General features: G+C 44.1%; 1 protein-coding gene across 9 annotated transcripts in view; it reads left to right on the plus strand.

Moving 5' to 3' along the window:
* The first annotated feature begins 5,069 nt into the window (after nt 1-5,069).
* LOC100231426 (uncharacterized) overlaps nt 5,070-19,604 on the plus strand; it is a 31,228-nt gene continuing 16,693 nt past the window's right edge. The window contains exons 1-2 of one of the 9 annotated variants that reach the window (XM_072936355.1): nt 5,072-5,320; nt 15,341-15,458. In XM_072936355.1, the coding sequence (XP_072792456.1) occupies nt 15,408-15,458 (51 nt within the window). In that variant the 5' untranslated portion in view covers nt 5,072-5,320; nt 15,341-15,407. The other 8 variants (XM_072936352.1, XM_072936353.1, XM_072936354.1 and 5 more) reach the window with 8 other exon arrangements.

Here is a 19,604-nt window from a genome sequence, read left to right on the forward strand (position 1 = left end):
GTGCAAAATGCACAGATGTGAGAGGCTCCCAGCGTGATGATCAGAGGTATCCAGAGAAAGTGGACCTGGATTCACGGGACAGCCTCTTGCTGTTCTGCTGCCTGAGCCAGATGCCAGCATGAAGGGGCAATCCCAGGCTGTGGCTCAACACCACAACTGAAGTTTGACCTTGGCTGCATGCATGTTTGGCACTGAGCTCATCAACCATATGTGGGATTTAAATGTGTAAAGGGGAGCTGTGTGAAAGAGAGCAAGGCTCTGCTGAGATATGGGAGGAAACCCTGAGAATTGTATGCGTGAATGAGTGCTCCAAATCTTTAGTAGGGACCTTCACTGGATACTCTTCCACAGAAGATGTCAAAAACAATATGGTGAGGAAGACTTGAATGCTTGATCTTCATTTGATCTGGTTTTGATTTTCTTGTAAGAATGTAAAAGCTTGGAGTTTTGCCTCACACAGAGAACTCAAAACCAGAAAACAATAACCAACAGAAAACTCAATTGTTGAGTCACTGAAGTAGCTTTTCTCTTCAGCTGGAATATTTGTCTATGTTTGCTTCTTGACTTTGATCCCATCTCTCTAGAACAATGTAATGCTTGGGTAAAGCTCCAAAGTATCTCTTTTTTACTTGCTACTCTGCCACATAGCACCAAAGCCCCAGCTGCAGAAATAGCCACTTGTTTGGAGACTATTGCTCAAGAATGTCACAAAGCTACAACAGGCTTAAACCAGGCTGCCTGAAGGAGAATCCTTTATACTGAAAGATATCTATCATCAGTAATGTAATTTTTAGCACAACAGAGGAATATCGTGGTTTAAAAAGCCAGGAAAAAGAAAATGTCTAACACTAGGCCTTTAAGGGAGGGAATTCCTGTAAATTTGCAGGAGACAATTTGTATAATGTGCAGTCTCTGTCTCCAGCAGTGAAAGAGCCCATGGCTTATCCCAAAGCCTGTTAGAGTTCTTGTTGCAGAGCATTCTTTAATTCTTCAGGAAGAAAGATCAGAAGGTACCACAACAAATTCTTTAACCACAGCCAGCTGCAGTATTCTCTCAGCCTGCAACTAGATTGCGTACAGGAGCTGCCGTGCTGCCTTCTCTCCAAGTGAGCTCTGTCAGACCTTAATAGAAATTGTCTTTTTCAGGAACCCACAGGGCCTCATTCCTAAAAGGGAAAAAGAAATTTATTCATCTTTCTCCTGATTAAAAAAAAAAAAAAAAAAAAAAAAAAAAAGATGGCATATAATGCAATTAAAGAGTGACCTAACAAAATTACCAGGGAATACTGGCCATTTGTAGAGTACAGCTGGCTAATTTTGTAAGTCACTGCTTGAGAACTGCACTAGTGAAAGAAGAAGAGCCAGGTAGGAGAGAAAGGCTCCATACTCTGCAGGAGCAGAGGGTGGCACTCTCTGCACAGCACAAAGCCCATGTGTGGTGCTTTCCACTTACAGCTTTTATAGCTACAAACACGTTTTTCTAAATATTTCCTTAGGGAAGTTCTTGCTCTCTAGCCACTGACGACACAATGTTCCAATTCCCTGTACTTATTGCATGTTTTTCTCCTTACATATTTCTATTATTTGGTGTCAGTTTGCAAAAACTTCATCAGAAAAAAAACCTGTGCTAACCACATAAAACTAGCTCTATTACTGGCAGATTGCAATCAGACTCAGGCATGCAGCTCGCCTCTCACACCCACTGAGAAAAAATATAGTTTTGTATTAAATACAGACAATGAAACTAGAATGCAGATCTTCAGAAACATACTTTATTACACATTGCCTTAATATTTAATTTATGTATTTTATTTACCCATAAATTTTATTTATATATGTGAAACATTTTTACAGCATTATACCTAAGCAATTTTTAGCACATCTTTTCTAGCATGGATAAGTATTTAAAATGTTGCTTTCCTGACTCATTTCTATAAACAGTGAAGACAGATGCAACTGTGGTGTGTCTGATATAACAATGTAGCTCAGAATGGATTTAATCAACCTTTACTATACCTAAGAGAAGGCTAGGAATGCATAAAAAGCCATATTGTGTAACCATAAGGTTTATATATGGGAGCTCTTTCGTACAGATAATAAACTAAGATTTAAGGCCTTGTTACTGAAAGTATCTTGCCAATGCCCTCCTCCTGTTTAAATCTGGATTCAGTTTAATCACACCAGCTGTTTTGAAAAACAGAAACTGCTAAGAGCTGCATTCATTTCTGTGGGACATTCTACAATAGCCTCTCTGGGCAAGGAGAATTACTTTTGGTATCAGGATGCCTTAATATTCCAGGAAATGAATTCAGAAAGTTCTCTTTCCATGTATCTGTGTGTGTGTGGTAGGGAGAGAGTTGATGGAAATTACTGGGGTTTATTTCAAGCTTAGATTTCCCACAATAAATGATTTTTGCTGCCAGTCTGGAAGCAGTCAGTTTCTAGGGTTTTTTTTTTTTTTTTTTCCTGGAAATTACTTTCCCAGCCTGGAGCTACTGGTTAAGAAAGTGCTGCCATTCCATACACAAGTCCTATCCACTAACTTCATAAATGTCACTATTCTACTGAAATTGGTGCTTGCTTCAGCATTTCAAGAGCTCTCAAAATGGCATGGTACAATAGGAAATGCTATCCTTGGAAGGACTTGCTATAAGAGCATGAAAACCTTGAAGTTTTCAACAGGGAGTTCTACACAGAGAGCAGGACATTTACTTTCTTAAAGATGTCTCAATAACTGTGGAAGAGGCTTGGCCTTTGTTCAGGGATGTGCACAGTTTTTGCCCTTGCATTTCCCTTTCCTGATGTGTGGCGAGGATGGGCTACAGCTCTGATCTGGGCTGTGTGGCAGCTCTGTGAGACATGGGGCTGTAGGGAGTGGGAGACAGGGAATAAAGATTAGGCAGGAAGCAAAGTGCCTTTTGTCTTTTCTTATCCGCCCAGTAAACCCTCCAGCTGTCTGACCCATCTTTCTAACAGGCAGCTGTGACACTGGGGGAAGGCAGCTCACCTGGCAGAGGTTTGCAGGTACCACTTGCAAGCCTGATTTCATGGGCATTACCCTCCAGTGGGCATCAGACACCTTTTGGTCCCAGTCCTCGGTGCTGCCTGCTGTGGGAAGTTGTTCAAGCCCATACAGAGTCCTCCTGCCTACTCACAGAAGGAGATCATAGATATAAAACATAATCCTCATTAAAAATATGGTTTGAAAGGGTGAACAACCTGACCCGAAAGTACTTTATGAGCAGACTACTGTATGTTTGATCCTTAATTCTAGATGCTAAGTCATTGCTAAGCCGTAGTGATGAAATGTGGTGTAGACAGGTTCTGCTAGCAGAGGGATGCTGAGATAAGGGAACAAAGACACACTGATAGAGTTTGCAAGGCCAACAGCAGGGCAAACACAAACATGAGGAATCAGCATATAGTTGTTTCTGTGCTACATGTCCAAGGTCTACAGCTTGGAATGGCAGCGTAGCCCACAGAGCACCCCCTTTGCCTCCAAAGGATTACGGGTGCCTGCACTCAGATGACCCCTGGAAAGGAATCCAAATAACAGGGCTGTAAGATCCTTAAAAAGAGAGCTGCTAGACTTGGACTTGTTCTTTCTCTTCCATTTAGATTTTTTATATTATTATTCCAGCAATGCCCAAGCAAAGAAGGGTTTTGAATGTCCTTTTCTGCCATCTAGTCCTTGACTTACATCCTCAACAGCTGTGCATCAGCATAAGGAAACAGGAGATGGAATCTCTGCATTTACTTCTTGTCACACTGAGCATCAGGTGGAAAAAAAGTAGATTTCTTGCTTTGGAGATTTTTTAAAGTTTAACATACATTTATGGTGACATCGCCCTGAGATTTAACCACGAGTGTTGAGAAAAGCAATGTGCCACAGAGCTATGCTACAGAGACCAGACTGCCCTTCAGGCAGAAGTGTTCTGCTCAGAAAAACCTTCCTGCCAACGATGCCAAGTGTCCTGGGTTTTGTGTTTATTCAGAACAGATAAAATATAGTTACAAATTCTCTGATATGTGCTTTTTCATCTGACAGGTAACTCAAAGAAATATTACCCCGGAGGAGCAAAATGTAAATTCAAACACAGGCAGTCACAGTAAGTAACTGACAAGGTCAGAGCCCAGGAACACCCTTTACAAGAGTTTCCCCTGAAAAAAGGAAGGGTAAAATAAGAATTGGTTGCACAAAGAATGATTTGCATCTTCTGCTTTCAGTGCAAGAAGTATAAACAAGCCAATTAAGCTATCAAGACATTCCTTATGTGTCCTTCCATAGAAGAGCTACTTCAAAATTAGCATTTGTACATTTCCCAGGAAGGCAGCATGGTCCCTGCGGGCAGTGAGCAGTCCTGTCCCTGAGCTTCCCTCAGCCTTAGACTAATCATGTTGCTACTTTTTGTAGGTGTTTGTTGGTAAAGGCTAACAGGCAGCTTCATCTCACAAGTACTGGAAGGATTAGGTGGAGATCTGTTTACCTTCTTTGGGATTCAGGGATTATCTCCTACAATCAGGACATCAAACCCATGGAGCAGGTGAATGGACCTAGACTGGACAGGAGGTCAGTGCCAAGATGCATTCAACACAAGACTGCATTTATGAAGAAAAAAAGTTTTCTTTGACACCAGCCCTCCAACTTCATACTTGTTATACGCACCCACTTGGACACCAACTGAAGGTATTATCTATTTTCTTCCCATTGATTACATTGTGGTCTGACACTCACTGCAGGATGTGGTGTGAGTCAGTGGGGTACAGGAGAGTGTAAACCAGAAAACTGCATCAGAAACAAGGAGTGTCCTTGCCCTCCCATCACCTTCAGAAAGGTTACGTGGCTGCTGTACCCTGACTGCTGGTTTTTGTGCGGGTCTTGTGCTTTGGGCTCCTCAGAATGCCCGTGAATATTCTTTTCCTGTCCTTTGCTTCGTGCTCAAATGAAGCAGGGGTGCTTTTAGCTTGGAAATACCTGAGCCCTTTTCCTATTTCCCATTCTTCTGACCGTTCACTCCCCTGACTGGGCTCCAGGGTCGGGCAGGGGACTGGAGCAGCGGCAGGGCAGGGCAGCCTCCCTTTCCAGTGCCAGCACCGCAGCCCCTCCATCTCCCACGGCCCCGGAGGAGAAACTTTCCCCGCAGGACCCGCTCCCGCCGCGGCTCGCAGGGGCTGAGCTGCCTCCAGCCCGGCGGTTCCCGAGCCCGCCGAGGATACAGCAGCCCGGGGAGGGGTGCTCGGAGCGGGCTACCCCCGCTGCCCCCCAGCCCCTCCGCTCCCGGGGCGCCTCCCCCGGGCCCCGCCGAGCTCCGTGCCGCAGGTGACCCCCCGGGGGAGGGCAGGGGCCGGGAGCGGCCGGGGGAGGGGGCGAGGGGCGGGGAGGCCGGGCTCGGGGGGTCGCTGTCAGCGGCGCCGCTCGGGGCACGGCTCGGCGCGGCGGCTCCGCTGGCTGTGCGCGGCGCGGCTCGGCTCGGCACGGCTCGGCACGGCTCGGCACGGCGCGCCATGCTCCGCAGCGGCCCCGGCGCGGGGCTCGTCCTGGCGGCGGCCGCGGCGCTCTGCCTCGGCGGGGCGGGAGCCAAGGTAACCCCGGCACCGGCGGCACCGGCGGCACCGGCCCCCGCCCGCACCGGGCAGGGCAGCGCGGCGGGGCGAGCCCGACGGAGAGGGGGAGCCCCGGGAGCCCCGCCGGGAGGAGGGGAGGGACCGGGAGAGCCGGGGCGAGGGGAAGCAGAGCTGCCGGCAGCCCGGATGAGGGTGCGCCGGTGCTCCCGGGACGAGGGATGCGCCGCGGACACCGGGAGGAGGGATGCAGCGGGCGGCCGCGGCGGGCGCGGTGCGGGTCCCTCCGGCCCCTGTCTCTCGGTGTTTGGGGTGTAGGGCTGGCCGGGGAGTCTCCTCGGAGTGCGAAAGGCACCGCGAGCCGTGATGCTCCGGGGCTCCGAATCAACCCCAACCGCTTCGGTACAGCCGGACCCGAAATCCGGTGAAAGCCCAATGACTACGGATTCCCAGCAGAAATGAGAACCCTCGCCCAAAGGCATCCCTGCCACGGGCACAGCCTGGCTTGGGGGGTCCAAACCAAATACCTCGTGCTGTTTTACAGCCCGCACCGCGGCTGTAGCAGGGAGAGCAGGTAAACTCTGCAAGTGACAGGTACAGCTCCCAGGGCAGGGATCCGGGCAGAGCTGAGAGCCAGTGGGGACGGGAAGCTGAGAGAGACCGAGCACGGGAGGCACCCGAGCTGCGGTGGAAAGGCAGAGGAGGAAACACGGAGCACCCCACAACCGGGAGCAGCTGCAGAGCGGTCGCTCTGAGCTTTGGGAGGGATGAGCAGTCCCGGTCCCGCTGGAGAGAGTGGGACTTTTCCTATGGACACTGATAGAACCACGGTTTGACACTTCCAGTAGAGATTCTCAATTCTATAAAACATGAGCCACTAGAGTATAAGAAAATATAATTTCATACATTTATGTCTTGTATATGTATATATATGTATATATAAAGAAAAGAAAAAAAAGTGTGGGGTTGCCTTCTCTGGTGGCAAGTAGCATTATAATTCTGCCTGATAAAGTAATTCCCTGCCACAGCAATGACTGGTTGAAATGAAGATGTTTTATCTCTCTTTGGTATCCTAGTGAAGATAGCTACAGTGACAACTTAATTAAGCCACATTTCTGGCCCTGAAATAATAACTTTTACCAAGATCTATTCAACTGTATGGTTGCAGGGCTTTGTATTTTGTTCCTCTTCCAAGTCAGGATTGCAATGCAGAATGTAAGCTTACCTTCATGCAGTTGCATACCTCTCTTATTAAACTACATAACTTGCTTGCTTCCCTGAATTATTGCATCCTTCCTGTGCTGCTTCTCTTCTGCCTTTGCCTGTACAGTTATGAGGAGCAAGTACTGGTTGTGTGCTGTGCATTTGGGGGTGAAAGGCAATGGTGGGACTCTGAATGATCAGCAAACTCTCTCATTTTTTCTAATTTATCTCTAATGTTCCCTAGTCAACTTCAATTGTTCTCTGATTCTGTAATCAGGAGTGTTTGATTTCACACCAGGCAGTAACTGAACTAAAGTATTGACCAACAGCACTATAGAAAAGAAACTGCCTTTTTAATGAAGAAGCAGCAGTCTCCTGCCTGCTTTCCCCGACCTGACTTCTTGCTGTGTCGATTATTCTTTTGATCACATTGTTTATAGGCTCTTAACATACTGGAAAATTTCTTTTGCAGAATGAAAAGCATTTTCTATTGCTTATCTTCCTCAATGTGACAAGGAGTTCTGTGTCCAAACAGACGTGTGTGTACACCTCTTGCTCCCTGTTTTTATTATTTCTTGGAGTAAGTTGCACTTGCTCTTCACTCATCAAGGACTGCACTGTGCTGTGTAGGCGTCACTATTTTTATCTTTTTGGCTGCACTGATAGTGTTGCTATGCTAGTAAAGAAATATACATCCCACTCTAAGTTAGTCATTCAAATGTAGTTCAATTTATCAGTTGAAAAAAGATATTCAACGATTCATGAGAAATTTTTTGTCTTCTGGCTTAGAGTTAACAATGTAAAAACATAACAGAAACTCCCTTGGCAAGGACAAAGTCTGCATGAGGTACAGGGAACTGAATTGGTCTTTTCATCCAGGAAGGTGGTCTCTGCCAGTAAGAGCTGAGAAAATCTGTGATGCTGTGAGGTAGCGTGGATGTTTGCAACATGTTTTGTGGCAAAGTATAGCTCTCTCTGGAATCCTTCACCAAGTACTACAGCAATTTAAAAGTAGAAGTAAGATCAAATGAAAGAAAATGTGAAGATAAGGTGCATGATGTTTCCTCCTGCGTGTCTGTATCAAATGGAACAAGATGTGCAGATAAGCATCTTGTTTATCCTGAAGGAAGAATGTAAGCCTGATGAAAGAGTAACACAGTCAAAATTATGTCTCTGTATGTCCATTAAATATTATCTGTTCAATCAAATCCCTGTGGAGGAGTTCTCTATGCCAGTGCCATCTTCATCTGGTATTCTTCTGTTCACTTGCTAGCTTAAAGAAAAAAATCAAGCCTTTCTTGTTCTGTTTAAGCGAAGAAATCTTAGCAATCCTACATCCTCTAGTGAAAGTTTAGTCCTTTACCCAGCAAGAACTATGATAAAATTCCTGCTGGTTTCAGAAAGAGCAGGATCCTTCCCAAGATCAGTGAAAGATAAAAAAAAATCAACTACTAAAATATGCACCTCAATTAGCAAAGAATGTGGCCTGATTAGTAAAGTGTATGAAATTTCAGCTATTAAATTCTACAGCCCTGATCAACAAAGCACACTGCACAGTTGGCAATGTATCCAGAATCTCAACTACTGTACTAGTCTCCTACCAGATCAACCAAGCATGCAGCTGAATCAGTAAATTATGCAACTGGAGCAGCAAAATATGCACTTCTGATTGGGTCAGGAGGATAGGGAAGGTCTCAAATATTTTAAATTGGCACACAATAGGTCTGTCAGTGGTCAGCATCTGCCTTTAGAAAAGTAGGGGCAAAATATGTAACTTTTACTAAGTCTTTCTGGACCCTTGGTGGACTGGAAAATATGTCCCTCAAATAGCTCAGTGTTTCTTAGCAGCAGTCCCATTCTTTACCAGATGTACTGCACATCTGGTTCCAATCCCAGCAGCTGCCAGGTGTGGGGGTTATTTTAGTAACACTTTAATGGGATTTTAGGTCCAGGTAGCTTTTGCTTTATTCCTCACTGTAAAGCACTGGGTATACACACTAGGCTGTATTTCTGTCTCAGGAGATGAAGCCAGTCAAGACAAATAAGGCACCTTCAAAGAACCTGAAAGTTTTGTTGGCAGTAGACTTAATATCTATTAATCTCTTCACTATTTGTGAAAGTACTTTGTGCTTGGGGAGCAGAGAAATGATAGGTCTTTCCTGTTTTCTCTGTATCTTGATTAATTGCCATAACTGCATCCTTTTGTGTTTACAGTGTATCTTGGCAGATCAGATGTTTACTGTGCAGAGAGTTTGGATGTTTGGCCAGTTTGGGGAGCAGCTACCTTCATATATTCTGAAGCAGTAGAGCTGTTTTGCCCTAGCCTCTGTGTATGTGCTTTAAAAATCCAGTCACGGTGGCTGGTTCTGAACTTCAGAAGCTGTTTTTCCTTTAAATTACTAAGTTTTCTTTATACATAAGACCTGCAGATTGTCCTATTTTAATAAAGATGCTGTTTCAGGGTTTCTATAAACCACTTTTTTTTTTAATGCTGTAAATGGTGTTAAACTGCCTAGGCTCAAGCAAGGCATGAGAATTGCTTTGTTTTACTGCACTGTTCACTTTAGCACCCAGGAGGCTGAAACATTATTTGAGCCGAAACATTATCTGGACTTGGGGTTTTTTGTTGCTTTGGTTCAGTTTTTTCTGGATTTTTTTTTTTGTTGTTGTTTTGTTGTTTTTTTTTAATCCACTAAATTTCGTTCATAAAGATGGCTTGCATTGGACTTCTTATTTATCAAATTTCTGCCTCATTTCCAAGTCAGTTCAATGAATGATCCTATTTAGTTCTTTTTCCTGTTTAAAATATTTCCTACTGAGTCCAGAGCAGTGCCCTTAAAACATAATTGATTTGGGTCATTGAACCCTTATTTTTCATGCATGTTAGTTTACATCCTGCCACTGGTCTGACTGGTATTTAAATTAGAAAATTGCAGGCGGATTTCTTCTAGAGGCTAAAGTTCACGTGGAGTCTCTGGCAAAATAAGATCCTGGAGTACATATCCCTGGAACTGGGCAATGATTTGTAGCTCTTTTTTAATTCTGTCTGGCCAGAGTGTTATAAATCTGGCGCTTGCTTGTTAGCTTCACGCTAAGCAGCAATAATGTCCACAGTGTTTTAGTCCTGATAATTCTAATTATGGAAGCACTGAAGAAGCTGAAAGCTGAGAAGATGGACAAGGCTGGCCTCAAGTCCTGCACAGCACAGGGGATTCTCTCTTTGTAGAGCTGAACCATGATTCTGTCTTTCACCAAGGCCAGCAATGGAAGCAGCAGCCGAGGTAAGAGAAACAAGCCAGAGACAGAAGATTTCTGGAATTATGTGGGTAATCTTTGTGCAGAAGGAGCTAAAAGACTGTTGTGCTGGTAGAGATATCAAACATCCTTGGGGTGAAAATGCTGAAATAATTTTTTTTTCCCTTACTATCTAAGAGGTTAGAGCAAACAATCCTGTTGCACTGGTTTGCAAAGACCCAGCAAACAACCTTTCCAGTGGTAACCAATAATTGCTATTCTCTCCTCTGCTTTTTTGTGTGACAGATCAGGAATGGTGGTAAAATATTCAGGTCTCTTTCTTCCTGCCTCTCTTTCTTCATAAAAAATAAAGGAACTCATGGCATATTTTGTACCAGAGAGTGACTACCCAGCAGCAGTGTAGCTAGACCAGGTCTGGTAAAGCAGTTCTTGCCCTTACACACTGTTCTTTGTATGCACTGATATCCCAGATCTATAAATTATAAATATTCAGTGTGGTATTTATATACTTGCTTTATGGGAAGTACTACATAGAAAAGTCATCCTCTTGTACAAATTCATGGCAGGAGATGGGTGGAGTAGGGACAGGGCACTGTAGGGGCTGGAATAAATATGTGTAACAATTTTACAGCAGGAGGGAGAAGCCTGACTGTCAGACTTGGTTTTCAAACTCAGTGTAAGAACACTATCATTCCTCTTACAAGCTCTCAGCAGCAAATGGCCCCACAGTTCATTTTGGATATCCTTATTCGCATCATTGCCAATGGAAAGGAGATTCCAATTTTGAGAGGAGCAAAGGCTAATTTGCCTGTATTTCCTTTCTAGAGCTCTTGGAGCCCTACTGGAGCTCACAGAAGTCATCTGAGACTTCAGGAGGATTTAAATCAGGCCATAAGTACTGCTGACTTGGATTAGTAATGATGTGCATTGAGGACAACATCTGTATTTGGGTTTGGGTGGAGCTCTTTCATGGTAGAAGAGTTGGTAATACTTTTACAGTACCTTTCATCAGAGCATTTCAGAGTTTCACAAATATCTAATTACAGAAACTATTAAACTATGTGAAATCCTTGGTCCTGGGGGAGTACAGGCAGTACCATTATGCCTCAACAGAAAGCAGAGATGGGTGGTGTTCAAAGTGGCAAAACGAAAGCAATTTTTCACATGCAAGCCACAACCTGTTACACTATCTCATTTTCATCCAATGTTTTACTCCTCCCATTTCTTTATATTGGCAGCCAGGTTTCAACACCAAATGAGCTAAACAAAATGGGCTGCCACGAACCTCCAGTGGGAACTACTGTCAGCCCTCAGGAAGGGATTTCCAAAGTTCATGCATCTCTTACTGATCTGTTTTCGTAGTATTTGTATTTCTTTACTCTGTTAAGGTGTAGCAGGACTTAGCTAGGGTCAAGTGCCCAGGAAGCCAACAGTGACAGCTTCCTGGGGACAGGAGCTCTGGGATGACATGCCTCTGAAAGTCCAGCCCAATCCAAATCCCAGCAAGCTGGTCACTCAGCCTTTGCAAGGACTGTGTGCCTGCTCTGTACTGTGCTTCATCTGGGTTTAGCAGTGGGGGATCTAATTGATTTATTCTACTTAAGTCCATCTCTCTCCTGATCTTGGTTAGTAAATATTCCACTGTTTAGAGACTGAGTTTTTATTAAAGGGATTTTTTGACTGAAAATGTGAAGCTTTTACTGGTAGCACTGAGGCTCAAAGCCTGGACTGCCCATGCCCTTGACTTCCTTCTGTGCTCCAGATCTGCATGGGTGGGCACTTCAGGTAAATCTGAGTCTTCACTATTTGAATACAAGGGCCCCAAGGAGTTGCTCATCAAGACTGACTTTAAATGCAAGCTTAGCAGGCTGAACACTTTGATTTGCCTCTAAAATCAACAGTAACTTATTCCAGGTTTCCTGGTTGAAACTTGAATGGGGAAGAAGAAAGGATGTCTGCAAAGCAGATTTATTTAGGAAAACAAACTGCTCACTGGTTGGGACCCTGTAACAACAAACCCAGGCTTAGATTTTCCTCTGTCTGCAGTATCTGTGATACTTTTTTCAGCTTTCTCCCAACCCTCCCTGCTGTGCCCTCATGGTCTCTCCTTATGTGTAAGCAATAAAGTAAAATTTACAAGCATCCTGCTCTCTGAAATCCTGGCAAAGACAGAGTCTTGGAAATTTCCCTTTCCACGGTGCACAAGAGGAGACTGATCCTGGGAGAACAAGGTGGGGAGAAGTGCTGCTGTTTGTTTACCATCCAAAACTAAGGATGAGCACTCGGACAGCAGCAGACCCCTGGATGCTCCAGCTGCAGCAATGGCTCACGTGGAAGCCCAGCTAAAAAGATTGCATGAAAGTGAGAGGGTTTTTCTTTGCTTGCATTTGAAAGATCATTACTCATGTCTTCTGCATAAGCCCTCCCACCTGCTAGTGACATTTAGTGACACAACAACCTGGTTCCCAAAAGGCTGGGATAACAGCTCTGCAGCAGGGTAACGGTGACTCACAATATTTGCAGGTTTGGCATTCACATATGGAATGTTTTCTTCTCCATATGTTTGTACAATAGGCTTCCAGCATGTGAAACATCTGAAGTGTCTGAATGAAACAATAGGGTCACGTAGCTGGAAGTCCAAGCACAAACAGCTCTTCTTTTGCCAGGCCAGTTTACACGTATATGTGTGTGTTTTGTTTGCTTTTAAAAATACAAGTTTATTTCCCAGGAAGTGGCCAGCAAATTTTGCATGGGATTGCCTTTCAATTCTCCTTTCTCCTGTTTCTTGTCCTTTCAAAACAAAACAAAGCTTTTGGGAAGGTATGGTGCTTGTGGATTTCATTATTTAAATCTACCCCATGTGTTTGGGAGGTGATGTATATAAAGTTAGTTTGGGAACATTAGTTTTACAGATTCCTATGAATATACATAACTTGTTTAATGGTGTTCAATTTTTATACTGAACTCCACAAGTAAACTTTTACTGCAGGACTGTAGCTTTTGTTTTGTTATATATTCCGTCTGTTTACCAAGCAGTAGAAAACAATCTGACCATGCTTTCTACTCTTTAATTGGAGCTACTTTAAATTGCTCAATTTATAGAAAATGAAAACCAGATTGATCTTCTGGAAATTGCCTCATCACCCATGTCAGTTCCCACCAACACTATCATTTACTATTAATTTTTCTATGATATGTTGTGTACACTTTGTTAATGAGAACTTGCTCCAGTAGAGAATAGACCTATGTGACCTATTAAAGCCCTGAAGCAAATGGCCATGGCATCTTGAACTCTTCATTACACTGCCTTACTTTTATTTACCATGGTCCCATCATATTCAGGATTATTTGCCTGAGGAGACACTCTAAATGATGCCTTTGTTTCTCTTTCTAAGGCTTTACATTTTTTTTTTGTATATTTGAATGAGGGTATTTTCTGAAAAAGGAACCCAACAAACTAGAACAGGGATAGCAGCTTTGTGTAGATGAAGGATTTTATTTGATAGGGCATCTTGCATCCTTGTTAGAGAATCTCTATTTGTTTGCTGAGTGTCCAGTCACAAGAGTTAGCTTTGTTTCCCCCCCCCTGCAAGGATTAATCTGAAAGGTCCACAAGAAAAGGCTGGGAATTCCAGCACTCCCTGGTGGATGTTATGTTAGATACTTTGCATGTTTCCTTGGGCATAAAAGCTGGTGTTGTGATGAAAGGGGAAAGCCAATGTTCGGACTGCTCTCCTAGAGGCATGAATCACATTTGTTGCATGAGCATAGCACAATATATTTATGAGACAGTTATGAGAGGTTTCTGCTTAAAATAGTTCTGTTTTATGGGTGTAATGGTTACAGTCCCCAAAGGAACACTGCCTAGTCAAGTGGGTCTTTCCAAGCACTGGATTTGCATATTTTAAATAGATTTTTCAAATCATTTGATAGAAAAACAATCTGGCTTTTGTCCTTTCAGATTGAAATGAGAAGAAGGAAATTAATATTGTAATGTGGGACTGCAGTCAAGACAGAGAAAAGTTCAGAATAAAACCTGGCACTTAGTTTCTAATAAAAGCACCTGGATGTAAATGAAATTAAAGGAAAAAATGTCCTGTGCCTTGGCCTAAGTCTCTTCCAGAGCATTTCTTCTGTATTTCACACTCTACCAACATTTTATCCACTTCATAAGTGTGTCTGAACCTTAACATGCATCAACTATTGAGTAATCAGTGAATGCTAGGATAACTCCTATAATGATAACTCCAATCTGGAAATCTGACAGGTAGCAAATGTACCCATGAGCTGCCAAGCCCAGAGGAAACTATTCATCATAAGCATTTCTAGCTCTAAAAATATAGATCATAGCTGTAACTTGTAAGGGATCTTGTAGGTGAATCCAACTCCTTCCTAATTACAGAATTGAAAGGGGAGAACTAAAACTTCTGCCTATTTGTGATGTGGTGAAAAAGAACAAGGATTCTTTTCAGTGTTCTGAGACTTCACCTCTGAACCCTTATGTAGCTGAGCTAGCAATGAGCCTCCTGCAGTCCCACCTTTGCTGAGAGGGGACATATTCTTCCAGAGGGCTGTTAAGACCACCTCTAACTATTGCTCTGAATCTCCCTCTCCCAGAGTTGTAGGAAACAACTCTGGCTTCTGCCTGCCGAAGGAAATGAGCTAAATTAGCCAGCATTTATTGCACCCAGAGCTGTGTGTTCTTCATCTTATATAGGAATATTACATCAGGTACCCAAAAAGGTCTGTGGCTGCTGCAGAAAAATCTGCCCACTGCTCATAACTACGGTGTAGGTTGGCATCTCTGGCCTAATGGGGATGAACTGGTTTTCCTTCTCCCAAAAGCAGCAGAGCATTCTGCTGCCTTTCCTCTGCATGCTCTGAAGGCAAGAACGAAATGTCAATGTATGCTCAGAGTGCATATACTGCTGATCATGCTATGGAAAGCTGGGCTGTTCCATGGGTGATTGTTCAGAAAACAGCCCCTGCTTGTGTCCCTGGGAACAAGCATTTTTTTGTTGTTTGGGAACAAGCATCTCTGGAGTTAAATGAGGAGGGCTGTTGTTCTCCACAGAGGCTGGAGTGTCGCTGTGCCTGGTGGTTGTTGAGTGCCCGTGTTTGTTTTTTTGTGATTTTCCTTTTCCCCACCTCCTGTTCTGAGGATCAAGGAGGAGGGATGGTGACCTCATGGTGCAGTTATGCAATCTGCCAGAGCCAGGTATCAAAACACACTGCAGCTGTGGGACCTCGCTGTGGCTGGGGGCCCTGGCCTCCTGGCTCTAATGAGATCACTGACCTTCTCCTGCCACTTCTTCTGCAGCTGCTTGGATTCCCAGGGATTTGTTGTGGCCATGCCTGCCTAACGGTTTGGAAAGCTGCTGCAGGGAATGCTGCATCCACAGGCAGGCTCTGGAGCTGGCCCTGGAGACCTACAGCAGGTGAGGGTACCCTGGGCCCTGCCAGCCTCTTTCCATCTCAGCAGAACTTACTTGCCTCCATCCAAGGGCATGAAAACATTCCCTCCCCCCTGACTATTCTTATTTTCGTAGGAAGTGAGGAGAAGGTTGCCTGTTCTCCAGTGAAATAAAGCAGTGCCTTCCCAGCAATCTTCTTGTGATGCTTGAACTGCAGCAGAAACACATATGGGAAGAATAAGAGAGAATACCATGTCTGCAGTCTGAGGCATATTTGGGCCTCCAAGTCCTCAAGACTCATTCAGACTTTGCATTTTTTTGCTCTAAGTGCTGAACTGCATTCCTGCTTCCCTTCCCTACTCTTCTAGCAGTATTTTGTTTTCCTTGCCTCCTTCAGTAAGATGCTTTCACAGCCTCCTTCTCTTCCTACCTGCATATTTGTTCTCTTCAAATGTCCTGCAAATTATTAAAAACAATAGAAAACTCTGAGATAAACGTGAAAACAGGGCCTTGTGAAGCTGTCTGATGTGAGCCAAGAAGGAATACAAGACAAGTCCATTTCCTGAAAATGGGATTTGCAGAGTGGAAATGTCACATCCATAATCACTTTCATGTGGTGGAACTGCTGCTGCCCACCACTAAAATAGCAGAGCATCTGTTAAAAAATGTGGGTTTGGTTTTGCTTAAATCCAGCAGGTTGCACTCATTTCAAGACGTATTAAGTCCTCATTTAAAAACATGAGTGCGAGTGCTCTGGTACCATAAATGTATTAAAAGCAAATGTATGCTCAGCCCAGCTTGAGTCCCACACTGAACCCCGTTCAGAGCTTGTTTGTGTGAACGGGCTCAGTGAGCAAGGAGAACATACGTGTGTGCAGAAGGTGGGTTTGTGTTGGAACAGAGATATTGGGAGGGCAAGGGAGACCCCTCAGCAAGCAGGGGACTCTCATAATTGTTGGGAACTCTTTTGGAGACCAAGCTGAAGAATAATTACAAATAAAGACTGAAAAAAAGGAGATGGAAACTAATAACTAAGCAAAGTGTTTTGCTCTGTCTGATCTGCTTGTGCTAACTCTGCTACTTTCAATCATCCAGAGACACTTGAAGATTTGCCCTAATGTGGGATGAGAGGGTCTCCTTTGCTGCTGCCTCATGCTTCAAGCAGGAAAGGCAATTTGGCAGAGAGGGAAGTGGTGATTCCAAGGCATTTCTAGGAACTCTTGTACTGCCAGGTGGAAAAAATAGGTTGGATGTGCTACAGCTGTATCTTGTTCATTCTAATGGAAGAAAATAAACCTCGCATGCAATGATGAGCTGAAAATGCAAAATTAAATACAGCACTAATTTTCTGAAGTCTCTGATTAACTTTGTCCTGTGCTTGGAAGAAGTCCTACCAGCTTTGATCTCTAGATCAGTCAGCTAGTGAAGGAAATGTGGTCACTTCTTAAACCAACAGACTGGAGTTTTCTATCTCGCTCTTGGGATAGTCTTTCCTCAGATCCTGTATTTGATGAGCATCCAAAAAGCTCAGACTTCCCTAGCTTGGAAATACTGTGAAAGGAAAACTTGGGGCTTTTGCTGGGAACCACAAGAATGGTATTTATGGTAGCTTTGCAGGGAGTTCCAGCTATGTCAGCAAGTAAAGACTTGTCTTTATTTTGTTTTTCCTTGTAAGCTGGGATTGTGGAATGACAATTTTCCCTTTTTCCTTCTCATTTTCTTTTTAAAACCCCAAGTTTAGCATTTTCTCTCTGCTCTGGCTGAATGTTTGGGCCACTTCATATTTCATCCCAGGTGGCTGGCTCTGCTCAAATGTCCTCAGGAGCCCGAGTGATCTTTAACTTGGAATGAACTTCCTATGTTTGGAGGGGAGAAGGGGGAAGTAGCTGGCATGCCATACCTCTCCCTCTGTATTTTGAGCAAAGATGTTGGTGTAGCCAGAGTTTTAAAGAGGTCCCTTGGGCAGGATAAATGTGAAGGAGCTGGTGAAGGAGCCTTGAAGCATTTCCAGCTCTTTGAAAGAAACACACGTGTGTGTGCATGTGTGCACATAAGATGTTTTTAATTTTGGAGGGGTGAGTGATCCCAAATAAAGATTGCTGGATTTTCATCCCACTGATGCTATGTTGAGCTCAGATGGCTAAATTTAATCATGCAGGCTGAACAATCTTGCATTCTAAGACTGCATCCATCTCTGTGCAGAAACTGTTTCCTTACCCCTGTGGCTTCTGTGGAATCAGCTGTAGCCTGACCAGATAAGGCCACTGTGAGATGCCCATACACTGACTGTTCTGGCACGAGGCAGCTGCAGTGGATTTTGATTTTTAAATTAAGCAAAAAAATCTACCTGTAGAGGAGTTCTTTCTTTTCTTTAAAGTTCTTTCTTTTCTTTAAAGTTCTTTAAACACTCTTAGAAGTGTTTAAGTAGTGGGGCTATTTTGCAGGAATTTACCAGCACAATGTCACAGCATCCTCCACGTTCCCTCTGGGTTCCCAGCATCACCTCAGGCCATCAGCACTTCTCTCCTGGAGGCAGGACAGAGAAGCTTGAGAAACCAAGCCATGCCTGCTCCCTGTGGTTCAGGCAGAGGCTGGTACCCATCACTGAAGAGGCTGTGGGCCAGCTAGAGGCTGCCACAACTTGCCATTCATGGCTTTTCCAAGACCCCTGCAGGTTTTGAGCATGGGATTGCTCTGAGCTGCTGCAAGAGCTTATCCTGTCCTGGCAAAGTGAGGAGCTTGCTTCTGAGCATGCCTCTAGCCCAGCTCTAGCCTGGTGCCTTGTTTGGGAGTAATTGTGACTAAAGGGTGATAATTATATTATTAAATTAAATTAGTCTTCTAGAGTGTGGGATTCCCTTAGAATGTGTTGATTCACTGACAGCGTTCCTACAGGAAGAATGCAGAGGCTCCAGGCCTACATTTGTAGGTGTTGTATGAGTGGGGGGCAGAGTTAAGATTTATATTATATATCAGATGATGATAACTACTCTTCTCAGTGCATATTCTTGGGTGGGCCTTATGGTAAAATCCCATCTGGCCAAAACAATAATTTTCTCCTCTTTATGCATGGGAATTCTGCTTTTCATCAGTGCCTCCTGCTTCTCAAGAGCTCTTTGATGTACAGAATGCAGTTTGAAGCAGTGACACACTGGCTTTGTGCTGCACCTCTGTATAACACAGCAAGGGCTCCTCTTTCTCTGGGAGCTGGTGCTCCTCAGGAAGCAGCCGCTGGTGCCTGCAGTGAGATTCCTGAGCAGTGTCCTGCAGTCACTTCTGGCCACATCTGTTCTAACCCAGCACAGCTTTATGTGCAATAAAAGCTCCCTACAGCTGCATCACACATGGGTTTGCTGCAGATGTGCTCCTCAGAGGGTAGCAGAGCATTCTCAGCACCACTTCCACTGTCACCTTTGAGGACAGCACAAGGTCCTCCTTGTAGTCCTTAGCCCTGTGTTTCTTGGTACAGAGGCCTTATAACTCCTCACACATGTGTATCTTAAATAGCTCAAAGCTGATGTCAATATTAACTTCTCAGTCCAAACACCAGCACAGGAGGAGGTAAGTGCATGACAATGGGGCATTTTTTAGTAATGGCACAAGATTTAAGCTTTTGAGTGGGCTGTGTAGTGTCAAAGGGGGAAATGCAACATCTTGGCATGTTCTGAAATAGCCAACCATTGTGTCTATGGCTGAGCAGCAGTAGCTGAGATTTATTTCTAAACATACTTATTGCAGTTCCCCAGTTACCCCAGTACAGAAGGCAGATAGGATTTGTCTGACCACGATGGACTGCAGATTCAGTTCAACACAACTGTTGGAAACATTTGGAATCTCTGGCCAGAGAGGAAGGTCCTGGAAAGCAGACAAACAGGACTGGTAATCTGGTTCTCTCAGCTCATAATTCACCTAATTGGTGTGGGCATAAATCAAGTGTTGTTTTTGAAAAGATAATAACCTTTCATTTGCAAAGATTAAAAATGTGCCAATATTTTTGCGTGCATCTGTCAAAAACCCACAAGTCTGTAGCATGCTGCAGAAGGGAACATCTGTGTCTAATTGGCAAAACTCAGGGTTCATAATGGGTGATTCAAATGAACAAAACCATTTTGTCATTCATTCAGTTGGGGATTATAAACTAATCAGAAATCTTTCCCTCAGATCTATCTT

This window comes from Taeniopygia guttata, chromosome 15 (assembly GCF_048771995.1).
Source record: "Taeniopygia guttata chromosome 15, bTaeGut7.mat, whole genome shotgun sequence".
NCBI classification, from domain to species: Eukaryota; Metazoa; Chordata; class Aves; order Passeriformes; family Estrildidae; genus Taeniopygia; species Taeniopygia guttata.